Here is a 23,841-nt window from a genome sequence, read left to right on the forward strand (position 1 = left end):
CTATTCCTCAGAACTGTTTGATGATAGATACAATGTGATACGAAGGGATCGGAGTAAATTTTTTCTCAATCACTATAATAAACACCATGGTGGTGGTGTGCTGATTGCTGTGTCTAAGGATCTTAATTATGTTGTTCGAGATGATTGGCAGTGTAGTCTGATGGAGGATCTATGGTTACAGATTAAAATCAACAGATCTACAATACTTAACTTATGCCTTGTCTATGTACTCGACTATATTCCATGTAGCGTATTAACACAATTTGTAGATACTTGTAGTGAGGTTTTGAACTCATCGAAAACAAACAGTGTGACATGTATTTTAGGTGATTTTAATTTGCCTGATATTACTTGGTGTTGGGATACTGGGTGTCCCTTGAATTGTACTAGTGACAAGTCCAAAGCCATTTATGATCTAAAACATAGTACGGCGACACGTCAAATAAATTCGATACTTAACTCTAATAATCGGCTTTTAGATTTGGTCATCACAGACAGTGACTCATTTAAAATTATATCTGCTACACCGATTAGTTGGCCAGATAATATCTATGGACGCTTTACACCACGTCAGTCTGGCCCCGTGCTAAGTACCTGAAGGACTTGTGTTACAGGTACCAGACAACGGAAATATATTTAATACTTTTATACTATACATATATTTAAGATTTTTATTATATCATACACATATTTAATACACATCCATGACCCAGGAACATTGAAAAACTTTTTGTTCCATCGGCGGGATTCGAACCCGCGACCCCCGGCTTGAGTTGCCACACACTCTAACCATTGAGCCACGGAGGTCGTCGAAAGAAGAAGATTCACATCACCCTCCCTTTGAACTTACTTTAAATTTAGCTTCATTCAAACCCTTGACATTTAATTCTTCATTTGAAAAATATTGTTTCCACAGAACGGACTTCAGTCAATGTAATAATGACCTTCTTAAAATTGATTGGAAGAGTCAAGCATTATCTCTTGGTTGTGATGAATTTGTACATCTTTTTTATGATGCTCTCTATTCACTAATAGAAAAACATACCCCAAAAACTAAGGCACGAAGTAATAAATACCCGATTTGGTTTACACAAGGTCTTAAAAAACTCATTAAAACTAAGGATAAGTATCATCGCAGATTTAAACAATTTGGAAATCCCCGAGACTATGATACATATTCAATGTTAAGGTCTAGAGTTAAAGATGTGATGCACGATTGTTTTAAATCATACATTGAACGAGTTGAATGTGATTTATCAATAAATATTAAATCGTTTTGGCGTTATACTAAAATAAAAATAAATACTCAGGATATTCCTAATAGAATGCACTATCAAGATAGAACAGCCAACAACGGTGAAGACATTGCTAATTTATTCGCTGACTATTTCTCGTCGGTATATGAAAATACTACAGTAGCAAACTATATACCAAAATTTGACTCTTCCCATCTAACAATATCTAATTTTAGTATAAAACTAGATGACGTTTTGCATAAATTGAAAGCTATTGATTTATCAAAGGGTGCTGGTCCTGATGGAATACCGCCTATATTTATACGTTTCTGTGCTTCAACGTTAGCATTGCCTTTGACTTTGATCTTCAATAAATCATTAAATGAAGGTTGTTTTCCATCTCTATGGAGAATAGCTAGAATCACGCCTATTTACAAGGATGATAGCAGAGAGTCAGTTTCTAACTATCGTCCTATAAGCATACTTAGCTGGTTTGCAAGAATTTTAGAAAGTTTTGTTCACACTGAAATTCACAACCATTTAAAACACATTTTAAGCCCGAAACAACATGGATTTGTGTCCAATAGGTCTACCAAGACTAATTTATTGACCTACACTACATACATTTGTAATGCCTTTAATGCAGACAGACGCAGTTTACACAGATTTTTCAAAGGCATTCGACCGCGTAAACCATGACATTTTACTCACAAAAGCCCAACACCTAGGCATACATGGCAATTTACTTCGCTGGTTGACCTCTTACCTTAAAAATCGAACACAATTGGTTGCATTAAGAGGATATGACTCGGTCCCTTTTGTGGTTACATCTGGAGTACCCCAAGGTTCGAATCTGGGTCCTCTTCTGTTTCTTATATTTATTAATGATTTGTTGTGGGAGATAATGAGTGAATGTCTGGCATATGCTGATGATTTTTAAAATATTCCGTCATATTCGTAATATCGAGGATTGTTCAGCTCTTCAGAAAGATATAAATACCATGGTAGCTTGGTGTTCATTAAATCATATGTCGCTCAATATAAAAAATGTCAGGTGATATCATTTACACGAAACAAAAAAGCAATTTCATTTAGTTATACAATTGGTAATGATGCATTGACTCAAGTAAATATAGTTCGGGATTTAGGTGTTATATTTGACTCATCGTTATCATTTAGACATCACTATGATTATATTTGTAGTAAAGCTAATAAAATGCTCTCATTTATTCACCGCACAGCTAAACCTTTCAAGAACCCTAAGACATTGATCATATTGTATGTTTCCCTGGTCAGATCTATCCTTGAGTATTGCTCAACGATATGGTATCCCTTGTATCATATCCACATTGACAGGATAGAATCTATTCAGCGTAGATTTATAAGACTTCTTTGCATAAAGTGTGGAATTAGAAAGAAAGTACCTTTGTATGAAGAGAGACTTAAAAGATTCAGTCTTATGAGTCTGGAAGGACGTAGGCAAATCTCTGATTTATGTACTTTGCATGGAATAGTAAATGGTACCTTAGACACGCAAATGTTAAAAAATATTTCTATAAAGATACCTACTCGATCCGTGCGTATACCACAACTCTTTGACATCCCACTATGTAAAAATAATGTATCAAAAAATAATCCTTTGGTTCGAATGTGTACATCTTACAATAATATTTGTTCTGATTATGACATATTCTTTAGTAGCTTACCATCTTTTAAAAATAAATTAATTAAAAATATATAAATTGTAAACAACAAATTTTTAATATTTGATTATTATTATTTAAGTTCAACTTTATTTAAATCTATATAGCTAATTAGTTAATAATTGACATACCTACTTTAAATTCTTATTTTATTTGTTACTATGAATTATTATTGTTAAATTAATTTATGAACTTGTATATTTTCCTATTGTTATTAATATTTTAATTTATTGACATCTCTTACAAATAACTTTATTTTTATATGAATTTAATTTAATATTAGTATAATCCTCAAGTCTGACTTATTTTAGGGAATGTATGAGTTTTTCTTTGTTTTATTATATTTTTATCTTAGATGTCGCAATATGTTAAGCTTCTTGGTCGCAATGAATTTATTTTTATTATAATTTTGTGTTTTGTAGTTAATGATATTGAGTACCTACCTTTGTATTAAAAACATGTGTGTCTGTGACAGTCGCAATTCTAATAATTGTTAAATTACTTATTTAAATATTTTAGTGTAATTATTAGAGTATGTACTTGACATTTGCTATTATTATTATTGATTTTTTTTATTTTATTTATTGGACTGCATGGTAAATTGTTCTTTTGTTTATTATTGTTAACTGTATTACTTACTTTGCTGTCTGTTACTATACCGAATAAATAAATAAATAAATAAATAATTTACCTTACCTCAACCTTTTACTTTATACTAGGTACTTACTGTATGTACGGTACATATAATAAATGATAGAAAACGATGTCAACATAGTATGTACACCTATTTTTAATACAATAAACAGCAGAGTCCGAGAAACTGAAACGAAGCACACTGAAAGGCTGCAATGAAGGTTCTTTTGTATCTTGCAATTTTCTGATTCCTGTTGGATTCCTGTCTGTTTAGACTTCCTCCCGGTGTAGTAATATTGGATGGGGAAAAAAAATGTTTTCGCAAGAGCAACTGGGCGTCTGGGAAAGTTGTTTTTAAATACTTATTATATTTGTGATTGACCTCTTAGTAGGTACTTTCTCATCGAAGCAGCTGCAGTGTAGCATATAATAGTGATGAAATTATCTTGTGAGATGTAAATAATTGCTCTTCTCCTTATGTGAATTGTGATGTTCCTGATTTTCCTTGTATAATTTATCGTTCGTATTAATACGAAAATTTAAAAATGGCGAACAGCAGTTGGCACGGCTGGTTATTATATAACAGGGTATTTGACAGATTTTTAATTTATTCTATATTGTTTCTCTCCTTGTTACACTTCTTACAACGTAAACAATAAAACAGAGATGCAAATACATGCCGCCAAGGCCAACACAATATTAGTGTAAACTGTGAGCCGATATTTATGAAAATTTAAATCGTTTTTGTTTTTTGAATCAGATTTACATCCGTACACTGAACATTTATTATAATATCCCATTGTTTATAAGATAAGTTATCGTTTTACAACACAAAATTCGTAGACAACGCGCCAACGTCACCCCTGTGGGCGCAGGTACACAAACTCCGCGAGTTAGTGTACGCGGGCCCGCGCCGCCCGCTTCCCCGCGGGTACCCCTCCGTTGCTCTGCGCAAGTACATTCGTTTCACTACTGTAGGGATATGTCATATTGCTATACTGTGTCATAACCTTGTTGCTTCATAAAGCCATTTCATAAAGCAGAGTCTTCGCCAAAACACTCTGATACTGGCGACTCACAAAGGAGCCATTAATTAAAAAAGAAGAAGAAGAAGTGTAAACAATTTGCAAAAAATACTAAGAAATTAACAAAAAGTATGAATATTGCTTTTTGTGTCACGTAACTTCCTCAGTCCCGTAAAGAAATATAATACACGGCCCATGGGGCGTCCTCTAGAACCAGGGTTCAGTTTTCAAGGTTTCATCACGAAAAGGTTATAAAATGTTTAAGAAAACTTGTTGCTGTATATGCTTATCTACAAATAAAAGAACTGTTAACATTTATAGAATGGATCTGCTTTACTTTTATGAGCAACTGGCAAATTATAAGGTACGTAAACAAATGCTAATGCTCGTAGTGCTAATGATCGGGTAAATGTTTTCTGAGGCTCCGGTCATAACTGTTGGCCAAAGCATAAGGTTCGCGCGAAGTTTCATTATCACAAACTACATAGAAATACTACGTTTTCATTATCTAGAAATCGAATAACAAAATTAAAAGAACCCATTGTCTGATCTCCCAGACTGAATAAAAAGCTATATCACTTATACTTTGATTTGTGTTTTTTTAATAAAAGGTTAGGGACAGCGAGTGCTGGATGTGTTACATCTGCCAGACAAGACTGCAGCAGTGTCACCGGCTGCAGCAGTTGGCCGTACAGACACGGGGCCTTGTTGATGGTCTCTGCCGGAATAAGGTACTCCAGAAGTGAAACCGTAACATAATAGTTAAAGGGGACTCTAAACTAACACTTTGTTGAATGTTTCCAGGCTAAATCGCAGGCTAAGTACCTACTTTCACTAAGTTGCATATATTATGTAAAAAATTTAGCTGTCTAGCAGCTTTAATTTTGTACTTTTGTTACATGTCTCTTGTGGAATATAAATTTTATTTATATTAAATAAAATTAATATTTCAGAAAGGCTCCTAGATACAACAAATTGTGTATTTTTTTCCCTTTTTAGGGTTCCGAACGACTGAAGTTAAAAACGGGACCCTATTCCGCCTGACGAATCATCATAAAACTTTGTACATATATTCTTAGAGGTATTAGAAGTAACATAGGATAAACTGTACTTTACGGGACGCTGGTCTGGCGTTTCATATTTATTTGTTAGAAACTACACAATGCAAGAAGTCTTTCCGTGAAGTCGGTTTTTGAAGCAACCTAGTAGTTTTCGAGAAATAAATTATTATAAATCGCAAAATTATATCAACACTAGCTGTCCCGGGAAAACGTTGTTTTGCCATATATATTTTTTTTTGTATGAAAAATAGATGTTGACCGATTCTCAGACCTACTCAACATGCTCACAAAATTTCATGAGAATCGGTCAAGCCGTTTCGGAGGAGTATGGCAACGAAAACTGTGACACGAGAATTTTATATATTAGATTTTTGATTACTACTTTGACTGACTACCAACCTTATAAAACTACGATCTGTCATTTGCGTTTCTTTACGTGAAAGTTAATTCTACGCAGTCAATGTAGACAAAATTTTGGGGTCTTTTTGGTAATGTAAAATTTTATGTATTTACGTGTAATTTATTGAAAAGAATAATAATTTAATTGTAAAATATGAAATATCGTGTTTCTACTGTGCAACAACGAAACGCACCGACGCCATTTTGTTTTATGCGTCGACTCGTGTCTGGAAAATGGAAATGTCAGTCATCGTTTGTTGCTCTTATCCCCCATATTAGATTATCATTTAAATTGGATCCGAGATCATTGAGTCTTCTTCTTCTTTTAAAAATGGCCGCCTCGGTGAGTATTGAGTCAATGATATTGGATAATGTAATATAGACATATGATTCATTTCTTCCTTGATCATAGATTTTTGACATTTGCTGAGAGATTGGATCCAATACGGTCATAGAAATAGGTGTTGCCAGTTATTTAATATAAAAAAGAGTTTTTAATTTCTTGTTTGTTAATATGTTTCAAATAATGTAATGTAATTATTTTTCTAATTATATACTTGGATAATCTTGCTGAAATAACAAAAAACATATTAAAAATGACGATGTCTTTTGACAAATCGAATTCTCTGAGATCTAGTAACACTGACGTCAATACCTGTCAGCGTTAGCGCTCTCCATTGGCTATTGAAACCACATATGACGTAAAATAGGATCAATGAAATATGATAATGTAATATGCAGATATGATCAAATGATCATATACAGGGTGCAATTTAACCTTCCTGCCAAATTTTGATATATTGATCCTTGTTAAAAATAAAAATACACGTATTTCTTCTTTTATAATCACTGAGTACTAAAATTTTGAGATATAGCCTCCGAAAGTTATCCTACAAAACACCACTAAATATGGACACATGCGCGGCCCGGCCCCGCCCCACCCTTCCATTGACATTCTTGCAGTGACGGATTAAGACTACTTGATGCCCTAAGCAATCCATGCCTGTGGGCCCACGGATTAAGACTACTTGATGCCCTAAGCAATCCATGCCTGTGGGCCCCCCTATCCGTATCTCAACTAGAATCGGTTTTTGAACCTTTACTCTTCTGGTGCCCCCTCAGACGTGATGCCCTAGGCAATTGCTTAATTTGATTAAGGGCTAATCCGTCACTGCATTCTTGTTATTATCATAAGTTGCGAATTTTCCCTTCATACTTTGACGAACTTAGGACCTTCAAATGTAAAGGACGTAGACAGGTATGTTTAGAATAAAATTAATTGATACACATCAAAAGAATGGAAAATTACAACTTTTTAATTACGAAAAATAAGCACTTTAGAAATTTATAATAAATCTAAACCACATCCTTTGCATTTAGGCGTATTTAAAAATTCAATTAACTTATGTACACAGTACAACTAATTAAAAAATAAAAATCAAAACAACCCACCTCTAAATCTTATTTACTTCCATCTTGTCTACACTTAGCATAGTTCAAACGAGTTCAAACTGCAATCCGTTTTGCTCTAAGCAAAGTCTAGCGCGTTTTGCACATTGTCTTTAAGACTTTAAAAGTTTGTTAGGCACAACTTTGTCACTTTTAACCTCGTCAGAGGCATGTCTTCGAGGCTGGCTAGGCGTGTGCAGGTGTTGCGAAGTGCGAACTGTCCATAATCCGAGTCTTTGATTGTCTCGCGATTCAGATTCAGGGTACAGCTGCTGCATTCGAGAATCATCAATCAGCTCACAGCTGTTACGAAGACGAGGAACGCTTTCTTGCTCGTACAGTTTCTGGGTTCCGCGTAAACTTTCGCCACTCAAAATGTAGCACCTCCACATTTCATAACACTCGATCGTGGTTAGGGTACATTGTAACAGACACTAATTAAAGCGCGGGGGCCGGGGGCGCCGTGACAAACAAAATAATTACGTGTTAGCTATACAACTACGCGCGTGGTACTAAACGGTCGCCGGCGACCGGCGCGGCGGGCAGCGGGCCTCCCGCCTCCCACCCCGCGCGTCACCCCCGCTTTACCCCTACGCATAACCGGTCTCGACTGGATATCTGTGCGACGCGATGTACTAGCTCGGTCGCAATATCGCAATTATTATTAACTTATGAAGTGACCATTGTGCATCGATTTTTTTGGGATAAAATATGTTATTGTAAAAAAATTAACACCCTATTTTTTTTGGTTTAATGGACTCACCTAATGATACCTAAGCCCCAAAAAAAATTTGGCAGGTAAATTTAATGAGGGATTTTCATTTATATTTTTTAATTTTATTTTTAATAATCTTAACTAGATGGCGTAAGGATAAACACTTCTAGATTTTCTATTGGTTCCTCACCGATCTGAAATTATCTGCAGGTTGGCACCACTGACTACATATGGGTTGTGTTTCCAAAAAATATCAGTGTACTGTCAAGTGTGACATAAATCAAAATATCCTAAACCTAAGCGTTCATTGGCCTAAGCTATTAGGCCAGTATATTGGTAACAGTTTAGGAACACGCTGACACGTCAAACTGAAAACTGACAACTGAAAGATTTTTGGCGGGCATGTCACTTTCAAACTTCTTCTACTTTTTATTGTTGGTGTGGTTTTTATTATTTTTTCCCAAATTGTATTATTTGGGTTTTTGATGTTAAAATATGAGCCATTAAATATCCGTTATCTTGCACAAGAACAGGTAAGATGTTGTCAAAAGCAAAATGTATAATTCCTGTGACATTTGGTGTGAATATCGGTAAATAGGGCTATTTCTTCCGTGAGTTTTAGCTAAAACATCGTTATAATAACTTTATTATCCGATTCATTGGAATATTATTGCGTCTTTTTCAAATTGAAATGTTTCAAGTTTTACATTCTTTTGCCCAGTTTTGTAGCAATTATTGATGGTATTCCCTGGTATTACCGATAGTTGTCTACCCATACGCCATCTAGTTACTGAAATGGAAACTGTTTGACAATCAAATTAAAAATATAGGAAAATCCCTCATTGCACCCTGTATATTGGATCCTATATATGATCATAGAAATGATCCAATATAAATGATAATGTAATAACCCCCTTGCAGTCGAGATCGTTTTACCATACTCCTGTCTGACTACATTTGTATGACTACCATGGCGTCTCCGAAGCCCCAGTCTTCGAGTTCCGCTGAATCGCCTGAAAAGTTGAGTGAAGTGCAAGTGTTGGACTCTGTTGAGCCGCTTGTTACGGCCTCCTTTTCAGTGCCTTTGTGTAGTGCGCAAGTGAGCTGCTTGTGCCTACTTCGCCTGCTGGTCCTAGTGGGATGGCTGGTCCTAGTGGGATCGCTGGTCCTAGTGGGATGGCAGATCTCGTCATGCCAGTTTCCACATCATCTGAAGACTTGCATGAGCCAGCAACCCCTTCTGGTTCATCGGGAAGGCGAGTCCATTATTACTCGGAAGAGTTGAGGTTAGTAGGCTAAAGTTTAGAATCAAGCCCAACAATTTTAAGTAGGTAATGTAATAATTTATTACGGATTCTTATAATACGTACCTATATAAATATATTTCATGTTATAGGGGGGGGGGGGGGGGGGGGTTTCTCTAGGTATGAGACGGATGGTATGAGGTATGAGACGTGACAGACGGACATGGTCCCAAAAACGAATTTGCCAACCCCTAGAGTACAATTCCGAAGCAGGAGGCTGCATTATGATGAAAAATATACATCCTTCACTCAACCACAGCCTTGTTTTGCTTCAAAAACACTTCGTAAACACCCGAGAACAGTTATTGTACTTTGGGTAGCTGGGAGTTATGTAAATCTTTCTCTTTCAACTTGTCATTCAACTTGCTTTGTTTTTGTTTTAGGTCGATGTGGAACTGGAAAAAAATCTTCACAAGACTTGGGACGGTACAGCAGTGTATCCAGTTTGCTGAGGAGAGAGGATTTATTCCTAAGCAGAAAATGTGTCATATACACCACAGGCCAATGACGCTGTCTACCGAAACCCAATTTGGCAGATTCCGCTGCAGAAAGAGCAACTGCAGGAACAGGAGTGTGAGCCGGGTACAAGGTACAAAAAAGGTTTGAAAATGTGAGGTTATGCATCACGTTAGCATTTCAAATAATGTATGCTTTTAGCGAGGGCTTGTCTTATATGCAAGTACAAAAACAACTTGCTACCGAAGATGAGCCTGTGATTTCCATGAAAACTGTGGCGGACTGGTACAGCTATTGCCGAGAAACAATTGTTATTTATGAGCTGGAAAATAACCAAGCAAGTGAGAAAATAGGAGGACCCGGAAAAATAGTACAAATAGATGAATCCAAAGGCCTATGGGGGAATTTGTATGGACCCCGTCCCCACCCTTCAACAGTCATGGGATGCATCTTGATTTGTTCACTGGGACCCAAAAAAGTCTTAAGTACCAGTGTCAGTTTCAAAATCAATGGGGTTTATTAAAAAAATAAACTTTTCTCCAAAAAAAAGGTGTTTATTTTTGAACAAAAAAATACTTTTTTCTACAAACAAAAAGCATATCAGAGTTCCGTAGTCAACAAGGAAATCTTATAGTTTCGGTCTGTCCGTCCGTCTGTGTGTCTGTCTGTCTATCCGCGGTTTTTCTCGGAGACTATAGGTCCTACAAAGCTGTAATTCGGCTTGTATGCATATTATCTTAATGATGGCAACAAAATGGTATGTAAAATCTTTATTTTTTTTTATGGTACCTTCCCATACACATCAAGTGGGGGTGATTTTTTTACGCGTTCATCCTATCGTGTGGGGTGTCGTTACGGGTCGGCGTCGGGTACGTTTTAAAAAAATATTATTCAGAGTATTCAAAGATCATTTTCCGATTTAGGGATCCACTTGTGAAATATGAAGTTTTAAAGTGGAAAAAATCGTTAGAGTCCAGTGTCCCCCCTTCCACTAGCTCAAATTGTTTTAGCTCAGGTTTCAGGCTCAGGTTTAGCTGTTTAGCTCAGGTTGCTTCTGGAAATGTGGAAAAATTCGCGGGAGTAGGAGATATTATGCTGACTTTAAAGGAAAACTATCACGGCTAAGAAAACTTCTATAAATAAGTAATTGAGTAATAGTCGATCAACTAAAAGAATGTATTCGAAGAAGTACGTAGTAAGTAAAGAAACTTTTCGTTCAAACTCTTTTGAACGTAACTGAGATGGTATTGTTGGTAGTGAAAAACACGTTACAAATGTACGTTCATTGACGATACAAAAATTATCAAAAACTAGCGGTACTACAGAGCCCTATATTGCGCGTGACCCGATACGTAATGTGCTGGTTTTTAATTTTATGTACAAACAAATGACGATTTAATTGAAGACAATAATATTAATATGATCTCCATATTTTTAACCCCCGACAAAAAAGAGGGGTGTTATAAGTTTGACGTGTCTGTCTGTCTGTCTGTCTGTCTGTTTGTCTGTGTGTGTATCTGTCCGTGGCATCGTAGCATCCAAACGGGTGGACCGATTTTGATCTAGTTTTTTTGTTTGAAAGCTGACATGATCGAGAGTGTTCTTAGCTATAATTCATCATCATCAGCCTGCTCAGTGCTGGACAATCAGGGTTTATCTGGTTCATGAAAGGCCGTTAGCAACTTGTAGTCGTTTGATGGGTTTTATATTTCATTCTAGTTCGTGATATTTGTGAATAAATAATATACGTATACACATAATAATGGAAAGTTGACCTGGTGCTGCAGCATCACCTGGTAATCAATAGGATATCCAATTCCTCGCCAACTTAGAGCAGAGGTTTCGTGTTTGGGCTCATTTTAATTGCGACAACTAAGAAGAAGTAGATAAAGTATAAACAGCAAATATTTACATGCTGCTGCTGCAGCATCACCTGGATTCTATAGGAACCGAGCTTCGTATAAACCCAAAGTGGAGGTTTCATGTTTAGGCTCATATTAATGGCCTCATCGAAAAGGACATTGATAGATGGTAACAACGATTAGATGGCTCATAGAGCTGAGCCATCTAATCGTTGTGGGCGTATACAGGCCTCCATCAGGGTTATACGATTCTTTTGAAGTAACAATGGAACAAATTTTGTCAAAAGTATGTGCATCTAACAAAAAGGTTATTATATGTGGTGATTTTAACATTAATTTATTAGATTTAACCTCCACTACTGTTAGATTCACATCTTTATTTCAATCGTATAACCTTCACAGTTTGTTTCAGGAACCTACAAGGGTCTGTGAAACTACAGCCACTTGTATTGACAACATATTTACTAATCTTATTCCTGATAAAAAAGAAATAATTAATAAGCTAAGTTCTGATCACTGTGGACAAATAGCTTCTTTTAATATGAAATGTGACAGTGACGCGAAGAAAAATTTTGTGTTTATTCCTGTGACCACAAAACGTATTGAGCAATTTAGAAGTAAATTAAATTCAAATATCCATTTATTGGATAGGTCACATAGCTCTGATGAAGCTTTTAATAAATTATTTAAGGTGATAAGAACTCAATTTAATTCAATATTTACTTCTAAAACGGTTAGAAACAGTAATAAAAAAACTAAATTTATTAATTGGGCAACAAAAGGAATAAAAATAAGTAGGAAAAGATTATATGACTTATATGATGAAAGGCGTATTAACAATAGTGAAGTATTTAAAGCATATGTTAAAAACTACTCAAAAACCTTCAGAAAAGTTTGTAAAGCTGCTAAAGCCCTATATATAAAAAATAAAATTAAAAACTCTAAAAATAAAATCAAAACAACATGGCAGGTAATAGCTGGTGAGACTGGAAATGTCACCTGTCGTAGCTCTGATTTTGAATTATACTTTGAAAATAAAAAGATTACTAATGATCAAGAAGTTGCGACGGTCTTTGAAAAGTTTTTTGCTGACATTCCGGTCTCAACCACAAAAAATTTAAATTCTTCGCCTGAAGCTGCCGAAAAGCTACTCAGAGACAATGTAAAGGAATGTGATGTCAATTTTAAGTTTAGAGAAATTAACCCCAGAGATATTATTGATACCTTTAAATTGTTGAGTATTAAAAATACTGCTGATCTCTGGGGCATGTCCACAAAAATTATTAGATCAATAATTGACATCGTAGCTCCTCATTTAGCAATGATTTTCAATGACTGTATAAAAAATGGTGTTTTTCCTGACTTAATGAAGCATAGCAAGATTGTTCCTTTATTCAAAGCCGGAACTAAATCGGATCCCACGAATTTCAGGCCTATATCATTTCTACCGACCTTTAGTAAAATATTTGAAAAAAATATTTTAAAACAATTACTAGTACATTTTAATTCAAATAATTTACTACATGATAATCAATACGGATTTACTAAGGGTCGATCCACAACGGATGCTGGTATAGGACTTCTTTGCAGTATTTTTGAGGCATGGGAGGAGTCGCAGGATGCCTTAGGTGTGTTTTGCGATCTCTCCAAAGCCTTCGATTGTGTTGAGCATGCTACATTGATCAGGAAATTGCGCCACTACGGAATTAAAGACTCTGCTCTCAGCCTTTTGACTTCTTACCTTAAAAATAGGACTCAAAGGGTTGAGGTAAATAGTAAAAGGTCCAAAGGAACCAGAATAGAATTAGGTGTCCCACAGGGATCTATATTAGGCCCATTTCTTTTTCTCATCTATATAAATGACTTACCTTATCTAGTTAAGGGTAATAATAATGAGATAGTGCTTTTTGCTGATGACACTTCACTTATTTTTAAAGTGAAGCGACAACAGTCGAACTACGACGAGGTAAACAGTGCTCTCTCAAAAATAGTACATTGGTTTAATGTTAATAACTTACTTTTAAATTCTAGTAAAACTAAATGTATAAAGTTTACTTTGCCCAATGTTAGGCAAGTCCAAACTAATGTGCTATTAAATGATGAGAAGATGAATTTAGTAGACAACACTGTATTCTTAGGTATTACACTTGATAGTAAATTACAGTGGGGTCCTCACATTGTTAATCTTGCAGGTAGGCTCAGTTCTGCAGCATATGCAGTCAGAAAAATTAGGGAAATTTCTGACGAAGACACGGCACGATTAGTATATTTTAGTTATTTTCATAGTAGGATGTCGTATGGAATCCTTTTATGGCGAAACGCTGCCGACATTAATACAATATTTGTGCTGCAGAAGCGAGCCATACGTTCTATTTATAAAATGTCTGCTTTAGAATCTCTGAGAGATAAATTTAAAGAAATTGGTATTCTAACTGTTGCTTCTTAATACATTTTGGATAATGTAATATATGTTAGAAAAAATATAAGTAAATTTAAAGTTAAAAGTGACATTCACTCTAGGAATACTAGAAATAAGCACAAGCTAGATATGCCGGTGATCAGACTTAGTAAAGTCAGTAAATCTTTTAAAGGTCAATGTCTTTACAACAAAATCCCAGAAAACGTTCAAAATCTTTCCATTAATAAATTTAAAAAAGTAGTTAAAGAACGTTTGTGTGCCAAAGCCTATTATAAGGTCAATGATTTCATAAACGATGGCACACCTTGGGAGTAGGATGGCTTCTTGCAAGGCTACTTCTTCATTATTATAGGACTTACAATTATGTATGTGGATATTGTATATAATATTTAGTTACAAAATTGTAAACTTTATTTTAAAAGATTAATTTTTTTCTCACTTTTTTTGGTAAAATGTGGGCCCCGTGCGAGTTTCTTACGCCGGTTCTTCTCGCCGGGTTAGTTCCCGAACCGGTGGTAGGCATCATGTAGGACATTCTGAAAACATTTATTTTAAATTTATTCAGAAATAAAACAAATAAAACAATTTTGATTTTGATTTTTGATTTTGGTAATCATGAGAATATGATTCTGTTGATAGGAATTATTCTGCACTATAACCAACACAAGTTTAAAAAGTATGAAATAAAATTAAATTAAGAAATTTAAAAAAACCCCCGCCAAAACAACTTTAAAAAGTAATGAAATAATATTTACTGCCTTTAAGTTCAAATAATACCTAACTTGTGTAAAGTAATATTTTAGTCCATAATTGTTGTCAAGGTGTGTCGGGGGACCGCTAATGTAGATGTTTGATTTCACATAACAAGTTTAAGGATCAATTCACAGCGATCTGAATCGAGATAGGTAACCAACGACTTGGCGGTTGTAGGTTGTAGTTTACTTGGCGGTCCCCCGACACACCGTGACAACAATTATGGACTAAAATATTACTTTACACAAGTTAGGTATTATTTGAACTTAAAGGCAGTAAATATTATTTCATTACTTTTTAAAGTTGTTTTGGCGGGGTTTTTTTTAAATTTCTTAATTTAATTTTATAACACTATTTATTTGCACATTAAGGAAATGCGTATGTAAAAGAGAAAAAATAAAATAAAAACAATATATTATTATAAAATATAAGGCCGCGTCACCATCAAACACGGCGCGGCATCGTCACCGTGCCACGGCCCACGATACGACGCCGCCGCCGTAACACGTGACGCGTGTTCAGACTTCCGGTGCCACGAACAGTGCGCCGCCCCGTGGCCCATTGATTGAAATCTGACAATATTTCCACTACGCGACTTTGTTTGATAGGTATTTCACATGCCTCGTTTAAGTTTGGAACGCCATTTTTCGGAAGTTTCACCCTGAATAGGGGCGCGCGGTGCACCGTTCGCGTCACCGGGACACTGTCCGGCGTCGCACCGTGTCAGGGTGACGGCGTCGTGTCATGGCACGATGACGACGCCGCGCCAAGTTTGATGGAATTCCACTGTAACCCCACGTATTTGACAGATGTCGCCATTGTAAATAATTCTCTATTTTAGTAGATCTTTCGAATGACACCTGTTTCTGCTCTGTTGGTTGGTGGGGACGTTTCTTCTCATAGTCCTTTGGCAAAAGAAAATATAACCGTGGTCGACAGATCGAAGGTCATTGGGTGATAGGGATGATCCAAGATGGGAGCGATGATCTTCGGCTGGAAGTGTGTCCTGACAATGAGAGGTCTGCGGAAATATTGGTGCCACTCATCAAGAAGCATGTTCAGGAAGGTTCTATCATCCATACTGATTATTGGAGAGGTTACTTGAGCCTTCCTGAGCATGGATATACACATAAGAGGGTGAATCACAGTGATCCCACAAACAAATTTGTGGCACCAGATGGGACACACACGCAGCGCATTGAGAGCCAGTGGAGGGGGGATTGAAAAAACAATTCAGGCAGGAACAAAATAAAGCAGATTTCACGGATTGGCTGTGCGAATACCTATGGCGGGGAAAAATAAGGGTCAACCATACTGATCCATTCGAAGAACTATTAAAGGCAATTAAATATGTGTATGTGGACAATACAAATTAATAAAAATGATTGTCGACTAAATTATTTTGTTTTATTTAGTTTGCCAAAGTCCTGTAGGTCACGTGATAGGTTAGTAATTTTGTGGTTATTTTTTTTTTAACAGACAACAGTGATCTCTTTTTTATACAACTGAAAGGGGATAGGCAATTTTGTAGGGAAAAGGCAAGTCCCCCTCCAATCCCCCTTTTAACCCCCCTCCCCCCCCCTTAATTCGATGATCCAAAACTGAATTTCAACACTTTTAGTGCAGTCATAACCTCAAACTTCAATCATGAATATCTCAGAAATCCCCCCCCCCCCTACACCGCGTCCCTTAAAGTACAGTTTTTACATTTACAAAAATATTTTTACGAAAAAAAATTTTTGATGTGGACTCGGACGAAAAAGCGGGCAACAGCATATTTATATAGCATATTTACTTAGGGCCGATTTTTCAATCCTCAGATAATCAGACAGATAGTATTTATTCGACAGATAGCAAGATATTGAATTTTTCAATCGTCAGATAGGACTTAACCGTCGAATAACCCCGCTAACAGAGGAATAAAACTATCCGTCGCGTGAACCACCAAATAACCGCTATTAGACAGATAGATCGACGTTGACATTGGTAAATGATATTTGGCTTGAGGTTGTAATTTACGTTTATATTTTAATAACTATCGTTTAATATGGATATTTTTTGATTTTGGAGGAAATTGTTGATCTGGCAATTGAAGAAGACGCCATAATAAACGAATATATATGAATTTTTTGGAAAGAAAAAGAATCGTCAGATCGAGGCCTGAGCATTATAACATGTGGGATCCAAAAGATTTTCAGCGCCGATTCAGACTTTTAAAAGAATCTGTGCTACATTTCGACGCCCCCACCGAATAATCGGACAATCGTAAAAATGAAAATGTTCAGGAGAGCCGAAAAACTGATTTTTGTTAATAACTCCGTCAAAAAAAAAAACATCAAAGACTTTTTATGTCTCAAATGAAAGCTAATTTTTTTGCCTATCTTGCTATCTTTTTTTTTTTATGATATAAGGGGGCAAACGAGCAAACGGGTCACCTGATGGAAAGCAACTTCCGTCGCCCATGGACACTCGCAGCATCAGAAAGCTGCAGGTGCGTTGCCGGCCTTTTAATAGGGTAATAATAGGGGAGGGTAGGGAAGGGAAAGGAATAGGGGAGGGTATGGAAGGGAATAGGGTAGGAGATTGGACCTCCGGTAAACTCACTCACTCGGCGAAACACAGCGCAAGCGCTGTTTCACGCCGGTTTTCTGTGAGAACGTGGTATTTCTCCGGTCGAGCCGGCCCATTCGTGCCGAAGCATGGCTCTCCCACGTAATCTTAATAATATCTCTCCAACGTATCTTAATAATATTTAATTACCACCGAAGGTTTTTATTTTATAAAGCAAAACGCAACTTATCGTTCTGGAGTAGGTCAAGCTGCGATCATTATTGTCTATTGCATGATTATTCGGGTAATTTTGCGTTTCGACTGCAATAAAATGCGCATATAATATCTCATTGCAATATTATTCGGGGAAATTGTTTGGGATAAGAATATTGGTAAACACCTATTACTTTACTATTCGGTGGTTAAAAAATATTGTACACTTTATAATTATAGTCATTGTCGTTTATTCCAATGATTTTCTAATATAGGTAAAATAAATATAATATGTATTTTTGTTTTAATACATTCATTATTTGATGACATAAATGATATTCTTGCAATCGAAACAGCTCTAGGTTCAAAAAATACACTCTGGAGACTGGCTCTATCATTTTAGTAGTACTTATAATCATTGCAGTTAGTTAAAATGTTAATCATAACCCTCATCGCCACCAGAGCTGGTGTCACAATAATAAATATCATATTATTTTTAATAAAATGGATGATAATGGCAGGAAATTGCTTTAGACAATCTTCCGAGAGCATCGTAGGCCTTTCTTATATGACGTTGCTTTAATCGTCGACTTCTATCTACATCGTAATACAGTTCAATGTAATCAGGATCAAAACTATGTTAAAAGCTTCTCAAGCTACAATACAATACAAGTTTCACACAACACACTATAACAGCACATCTTATGGTAGCTAGCAATCGCATTCCTAATTAAATACTGAATTGGGTCCCATAAGGACCTGCAGGACAACTTCCACGAATAATGTTTGACTGTCTGACAGCTGCTTGCAGGCGTGAAACTGTAACAAGTGCTGTCGTGACAGTTTTAAGTACTTAGAAGTCTTTGCGAAAGAAGAAAATATCTAAATACGTTCTCATCAATTTGTGACAGATCTCGCTGCTTATCGGTCATAATTAGTTTATTTTGTAACAAGTATTGCCCATACATCCTATTTGTAAGTAAACCCGCATGTGGATTCCAAAAATCGAAGCAGATTATGATTATATATCCTGAAAACTGAAGAAGACGGATTAACGTAAAGTATAAAATAAAAATATGAGCAATGTACATAATTTAACGAATGTTAGGAAGGACTTTACCACTTGATGTCTTCCAAAACAACTGCTGGTCGTTCTTACGTCTATCAGATTTAAGACATCCAAAAAAGCTAGCCAGGGACAATCAGACATTTTTATTTTTTAATTAAGAAAGTCTGACTATTCCTGAGTCTTGGGTCATATGTAAACCTCTGCGATGACTGATCTGATGCTGGTCTGAGACTGGAGGCTGGAGGTGAGTAGACTGAGATGATCACCGCGATATTATGATGGTCGTCCGACTCGGATTCTACAAGTTGTTCAACTAAAACCTAACCAATATGCCTTTATGCCCTAAAGGTGCACCGAAGACGCCCTCTATAGTTATGTTAGTGAACCATATCAGAAAGAAGAGAGAGAAGGAGAAAATTTCTGTTGTGGTATCGCTGGACATAGGGGGGCCTTCGAAAATGCTTGGTGGCCAGCTGTAAAAGTTCGGTTAGCTGAAGTTAGGTGTCTAGGGGACCTGAGGCGGGTGATCAGCGGCTACATGAGTGGAAGTAGTGTGAAGTGAGATGTGCAGGAGTGGAAGTGTGCAGTAGGCAGCAATGTATTTACCCGAATAATCATGCAATAGTCGTTTATCGTCAAATCGTTTTGACATATTTTTTCGCAATAGCCTATTGCCCAGTTTTTGGTGTAAAATATAATTTTAAGTATTGTTATGGAATAAACATAATTTTTTATATCTTTGTAAATATCCACAGAAAAATTCTGAAAAAAATTCACATGATGTATTGTGACTTCTAGATGCCAAAAATCGCATAACAGCAAAAAACCCACAATAACACATTGTCTGATTATTCGGTGGGGGCGTCGATTTGCTTTCTCTAGGTATAAAATTAAGCACGAAACACAAAGGACCTATCCTATCTACCTAATATAGTTGGTGCAGTTCAAAAAGTCTTTGCTTGTCACAGCATCTATCTTTTTATTTTTAATCACAATAAGCAACAAATGTAGACAAATAACCTAAAAACAATGAGACACTTCGTTGATAGACAGGAAATAGTCTGTCTGGCTCTAACAATAGAGTATTCACTATATTTGTTTCAACTATGTAAAGTGCGAGTTGCCAGAGTTCAAAATTTTGGTCAGATACTTATCTATGGAATAAATGTCATTATAAAAATTGACTATGACTTATTCGACGGTTAAACCACCAAATAACTTTATTCTTCAGTTAATTATCCGACGTTTTATCTCAGGATTGAAAAATCGGCCCTTATCCTTTTATTTGTGGATAAAAAATCATTTTTGTGTGACTCATAAAATATAATGTTAAGTATATTCTATTATTTACAGACTGATACTGACATTGGAGCAATTGGATCTTTGTTAGAACTATCAATCTATAAGAAGAAAAACATTTCCACAACAAATCCTACCACAGATAATATTATAAAAGAGGAGCCGGACATAAAGACTGAACAATACGATGAAGACGGTAATGTATACTTTACTGTACTTTATGTATTTATATTCCAGATGGGCTACATATGTAGTGTTCTGTTTGCCACTTAACTGCTCTGCCTCTTTTAACTTTGTGAAATTGAGTATAATGTATTTTATAATGATTATAATCTACTATACGTGTTCCTTGCTAGGGGTTTTTTTAAAGAAAACAAAAAGAAACAAAATGTAATAAATTATAATTATTCCATCTACAAAAACAAATGTTTCCTATAATTGTAAATGAATAAAAATTAAAAGTTGCTAAATGCTAACTTATTAATATAAAATTATAAATATTAACTGTGAAATAGGAGTATAAAATTATTGTTACGAAAACATTTGAAAAATGTTAGATGCATGAAACGGAACTTATGTCAATAGAGATTGACTCTATTGAATCGAAATCAAATCGATAAAAAAGGGCGGCCATCTTAAATCGCCGGCACTACTGAAATGTCAGTACGAAATCGATAATTTCGATTGCAATTCCTTTACGAAGTGATTCGATATTTTTAAACTATCGATTAATTTTTGTTAGGTAACTTCCCTACTATTGTCAATTATAATGTGTCACGCATATCATCATAAAACGCACAAACTATAATCAATAATTAATAATTCTTGATCAGTTTTTTAGTTTGTAATGTGAATTTTTTTTGTTATAGAAATAATTGAAGAACAAACTGTAGATAATACAAATGCATATGGAGAAGATTATGCACCCGTGTTAGAATTTGAAGATGATGATGTGTCAGATAGTGATGCTGTTTGCAAACAGGAATCATTGAGCGTTGACCGTATTGATGCTTGGCAAGGCTCAAGGGTGCTTGAATTGAAATTAGTAAAGTTGAGTCAAAGTGTCATTGACAAGTATGTACGCCAAAGTCCCCCCTCCCAGCACACAGCCACAGAAGAACTTGTTGGGGACAAGGGGAAGTGCGCTGGTGAACAGAGCGTAGATAATGACGACAAAAAGGCACAGTACAAGAGTCACAAGGAACAACTCATCTGTGATGTTTGCTTAAAAATGTTTCCGACTAAAAGCAGGTTGCTAAGGCACATCCGGACACATACTGGTGAAAAAACGTATAGCTGTAATATATGTCAAAAGAAATTCACTTTACGCTCTTACTTAGAAAAACATTTAGTAATTCATACTGGTGAGAAACCATTTAACTGCAATATTTGTCAAAAGAAATTCTCACGAAGGTCGGACTTAGAAAGACACTTATTAATTCATAGTGGTGAGAAACCATATAACTGTGACATATGTCAAAAGAAATTCTTACAAACATCGCACTTAAAAATACACTTTTTAATTCATACTGGTGAGAAACCATATAACTGTGACATATGTCAAAAGAAATTCACTTTACGCTCTAACTTAGAAAGACATTTATTAATTCATACTGGTGAGAAACCATTTAACTGCAATATTTGTCAGAAGAAATTCGCAACAAAAAGCCATTTAAAGTTACACATGCTAATTCATACTGGAGAGAAACCATATAACTGTGACATATGTCAAAAGAAATTCTTACAAACATCGCACTTAAAAATACACTTATTAATTCATACTGGTGAGAAACCATTTAACTGCAATATTTGTCAAAAGAAATTCATACGAAGATCGTACTTAAAAGAACACTTATTAATTCATACTGGTGAGAAACCATATAACTGTGACATATGTCAAAAGAAATTCTTACAAACATCGCACTTAAAAAGACACTTATTAATTCATAGTGGTGAGAAACCATATAACTGTGACATATGTCAAAAGAAATTTTTACGAAGATATGACTTAAAAAAACACTTATTTATTCATACTGGTGAGAAACCATATAACTGTGACATATGTCAAAAGAAATTCTTACAAAGATCGGACTTAAAAAAACACTTAATAATTCATACTGGTGAGAAACCATATAACTGTGACATATGTCAAAAGAAATTCTTAGGAAAATCGGGCTTAAAAAGACACTTGCTAATTCACACTGGTGAGAAACCATATAACTGTGACATATGTGAAAAGAAATTCTTACGAAGATCGAACTTAAAAAGACACTTATTAATACATACTGGCACAGTATAGCAAATGTCATATTGCTATACTGTCATACTAGTGAGAAACCCATTGAGGTACTATATACTGGAGAGAGCCTTATATCGGTGTATAAGCGTCAAAAGCGTGTAATGTTATGTCCTACTTACTAGGACATCACAAAGGAGTCGGACGGCATATTTTTTCATGTAATAAAAGTGTTAATAAAGGTTTTTAGTGAACATTGAATGCTAGATATTGTTGAGTTGCATGTTGTAATTGTCAGGTTTAAGGTTTTTATGTTATCGAGCTGAATAAAAGTACATTATTATTATTAGTTTTGTGGTTCCGCTAAATAATAAACCATAAGAATGGTCAAAGAATGCCTCAAACACGTGGATTTAACATTAAATACGTAAGTTTTGAACAACGTTTTTTGGGCTTTTCAATCGGTATTTTTGTTAGCTAAAAAGATAATTTATAAGTATATTAATCCCTTATTCGTGCTATGTAAGGCATTAGTGCTAAAAATGTCACATCAATTAATAATTTGGCTATAAATTGCATAGCTTTTTACGTGTGTTTACGGATTCTCATCACTTAAACTATAGTTAATCGATATCATGAACTAATTGACTTTCTTTCCTGTATCATCATGTGCTTCGAAATAATCGACAAATAGAAATATTCAAGAAAATATACGCACACTACTTGTATGAAAATAATCACAAAATGGCCACGCGATGACGGGCTAAGACTACATCTATATTATAATACTTTATCTATGGAGAAATAATATAACTGTGACATATGTCAAAAGAAATTGTTACGAAGATGTCACTTAAAAAAACACTTATTCATTCATACTGGTGAGAAACCATATAACTGCAATAAATAATTATGTCAAAAGAAGTTCACAGCATGCAGCTACATAAAAAGACATTCAGTAATTCATACTGGTGAGAAGCCATAATAAATAGGGAATTTTCTTTCTTTTAATTTTTGGAATCTACAACAGATGGCGTAACGATAGATACTTCTAGATTTTCTATTGGTTCCCCACCGATCTGAAATTATTTGCAGGTTGCCATCACGGACATATTGATTGTATTTCTAAAAAATATCAGAGTATGGTCTGTCAAAAACGAGATTAAAAATAATAGAGTCGCCACTTGTATCCGGTGTGGCCTCTTCTGGCCACACTGTATCCGGTAACTATAAAAGCTACTTTGATACTTTTATATACAAATACAAATATTTATTGATCAAGTATTGTTAAACATATTGCGATAATCCCCACACCAGGCGATGCCTGTTCCGTGGGGACGAAACGAAGTTACAATGATTACATATTTTTACAATTTTTTTGTAACAATTAGGGATCGCAGACGACAGACTTTTTGTGTGATCGAGTCTGCGGCGCCCATACAGTCGGTATAGCCGCTATT

The 23,841-nt window shown here is 35.4% G+C and overlaps 1 protein-coding gene across 4 annotated transcripts; it reads left to right on the forward strand.

Moving 5' to 3' along the window:
- Positions 1-4,688: 4,688 nt before the first annotated feature.
- LOC121738120 (gastrula zinc finger protein XlCGF57.1-like) lies at positions 4,689-22,476 on the forward strand. Of its 4 annotated transcripts, none has more exons than XM_042129979.1 (6): positions 4,689-4,759; positions 4,804-4,960; positions 5,208-5,327; positions 20,200-20,341; positions 21,015-21,509; positions 21,594-22,476. In XM_042129979.1, the coding sequence occupies exons 2-6, from the start codon at positions 4,853-4,855 to the stop codon at positions 22,442-22,444; spliced, it is 1,716 nt and encodes a 571-aa protein (XP_041985913.1). In that variant the 5' UTR covers positions 4,689-4,759; positions 4,804-4,852; the 3' UTR covers positions 22,445-22,476. The 4 variants fall into 4 exon arrangements, with proteins under 4 accessions (XP_041985913.1, XP_041985914.1, XP_041985912.1 ...); XM_042129980.1 differs by having other exon boundaries at positions 21,846-22,476; XM_042129978.1 differs by having other exon boundaries at positions 4,689-4,762; positions 4,799-4,960; positions 21,015-22,476.
- The last annotated feature ends 1,365 nt before the right edge of the window (positions 22,477-23,841 follow it).

Source organism: Aricia agestis, chromosome 22 (genome assembly GCF_905147365.1).
Source record: "Aricia agestis chromosome 22, ilAriAges1.1, whole genome shotgun sequence".
Classification (NCBI taxonomy): domain Eukaryota; kingdom Metazoa; phylum Arthropoda; class Insecta; order Lepidoptera; family Lycaenidae; genus Aricia; species Aricia agestis.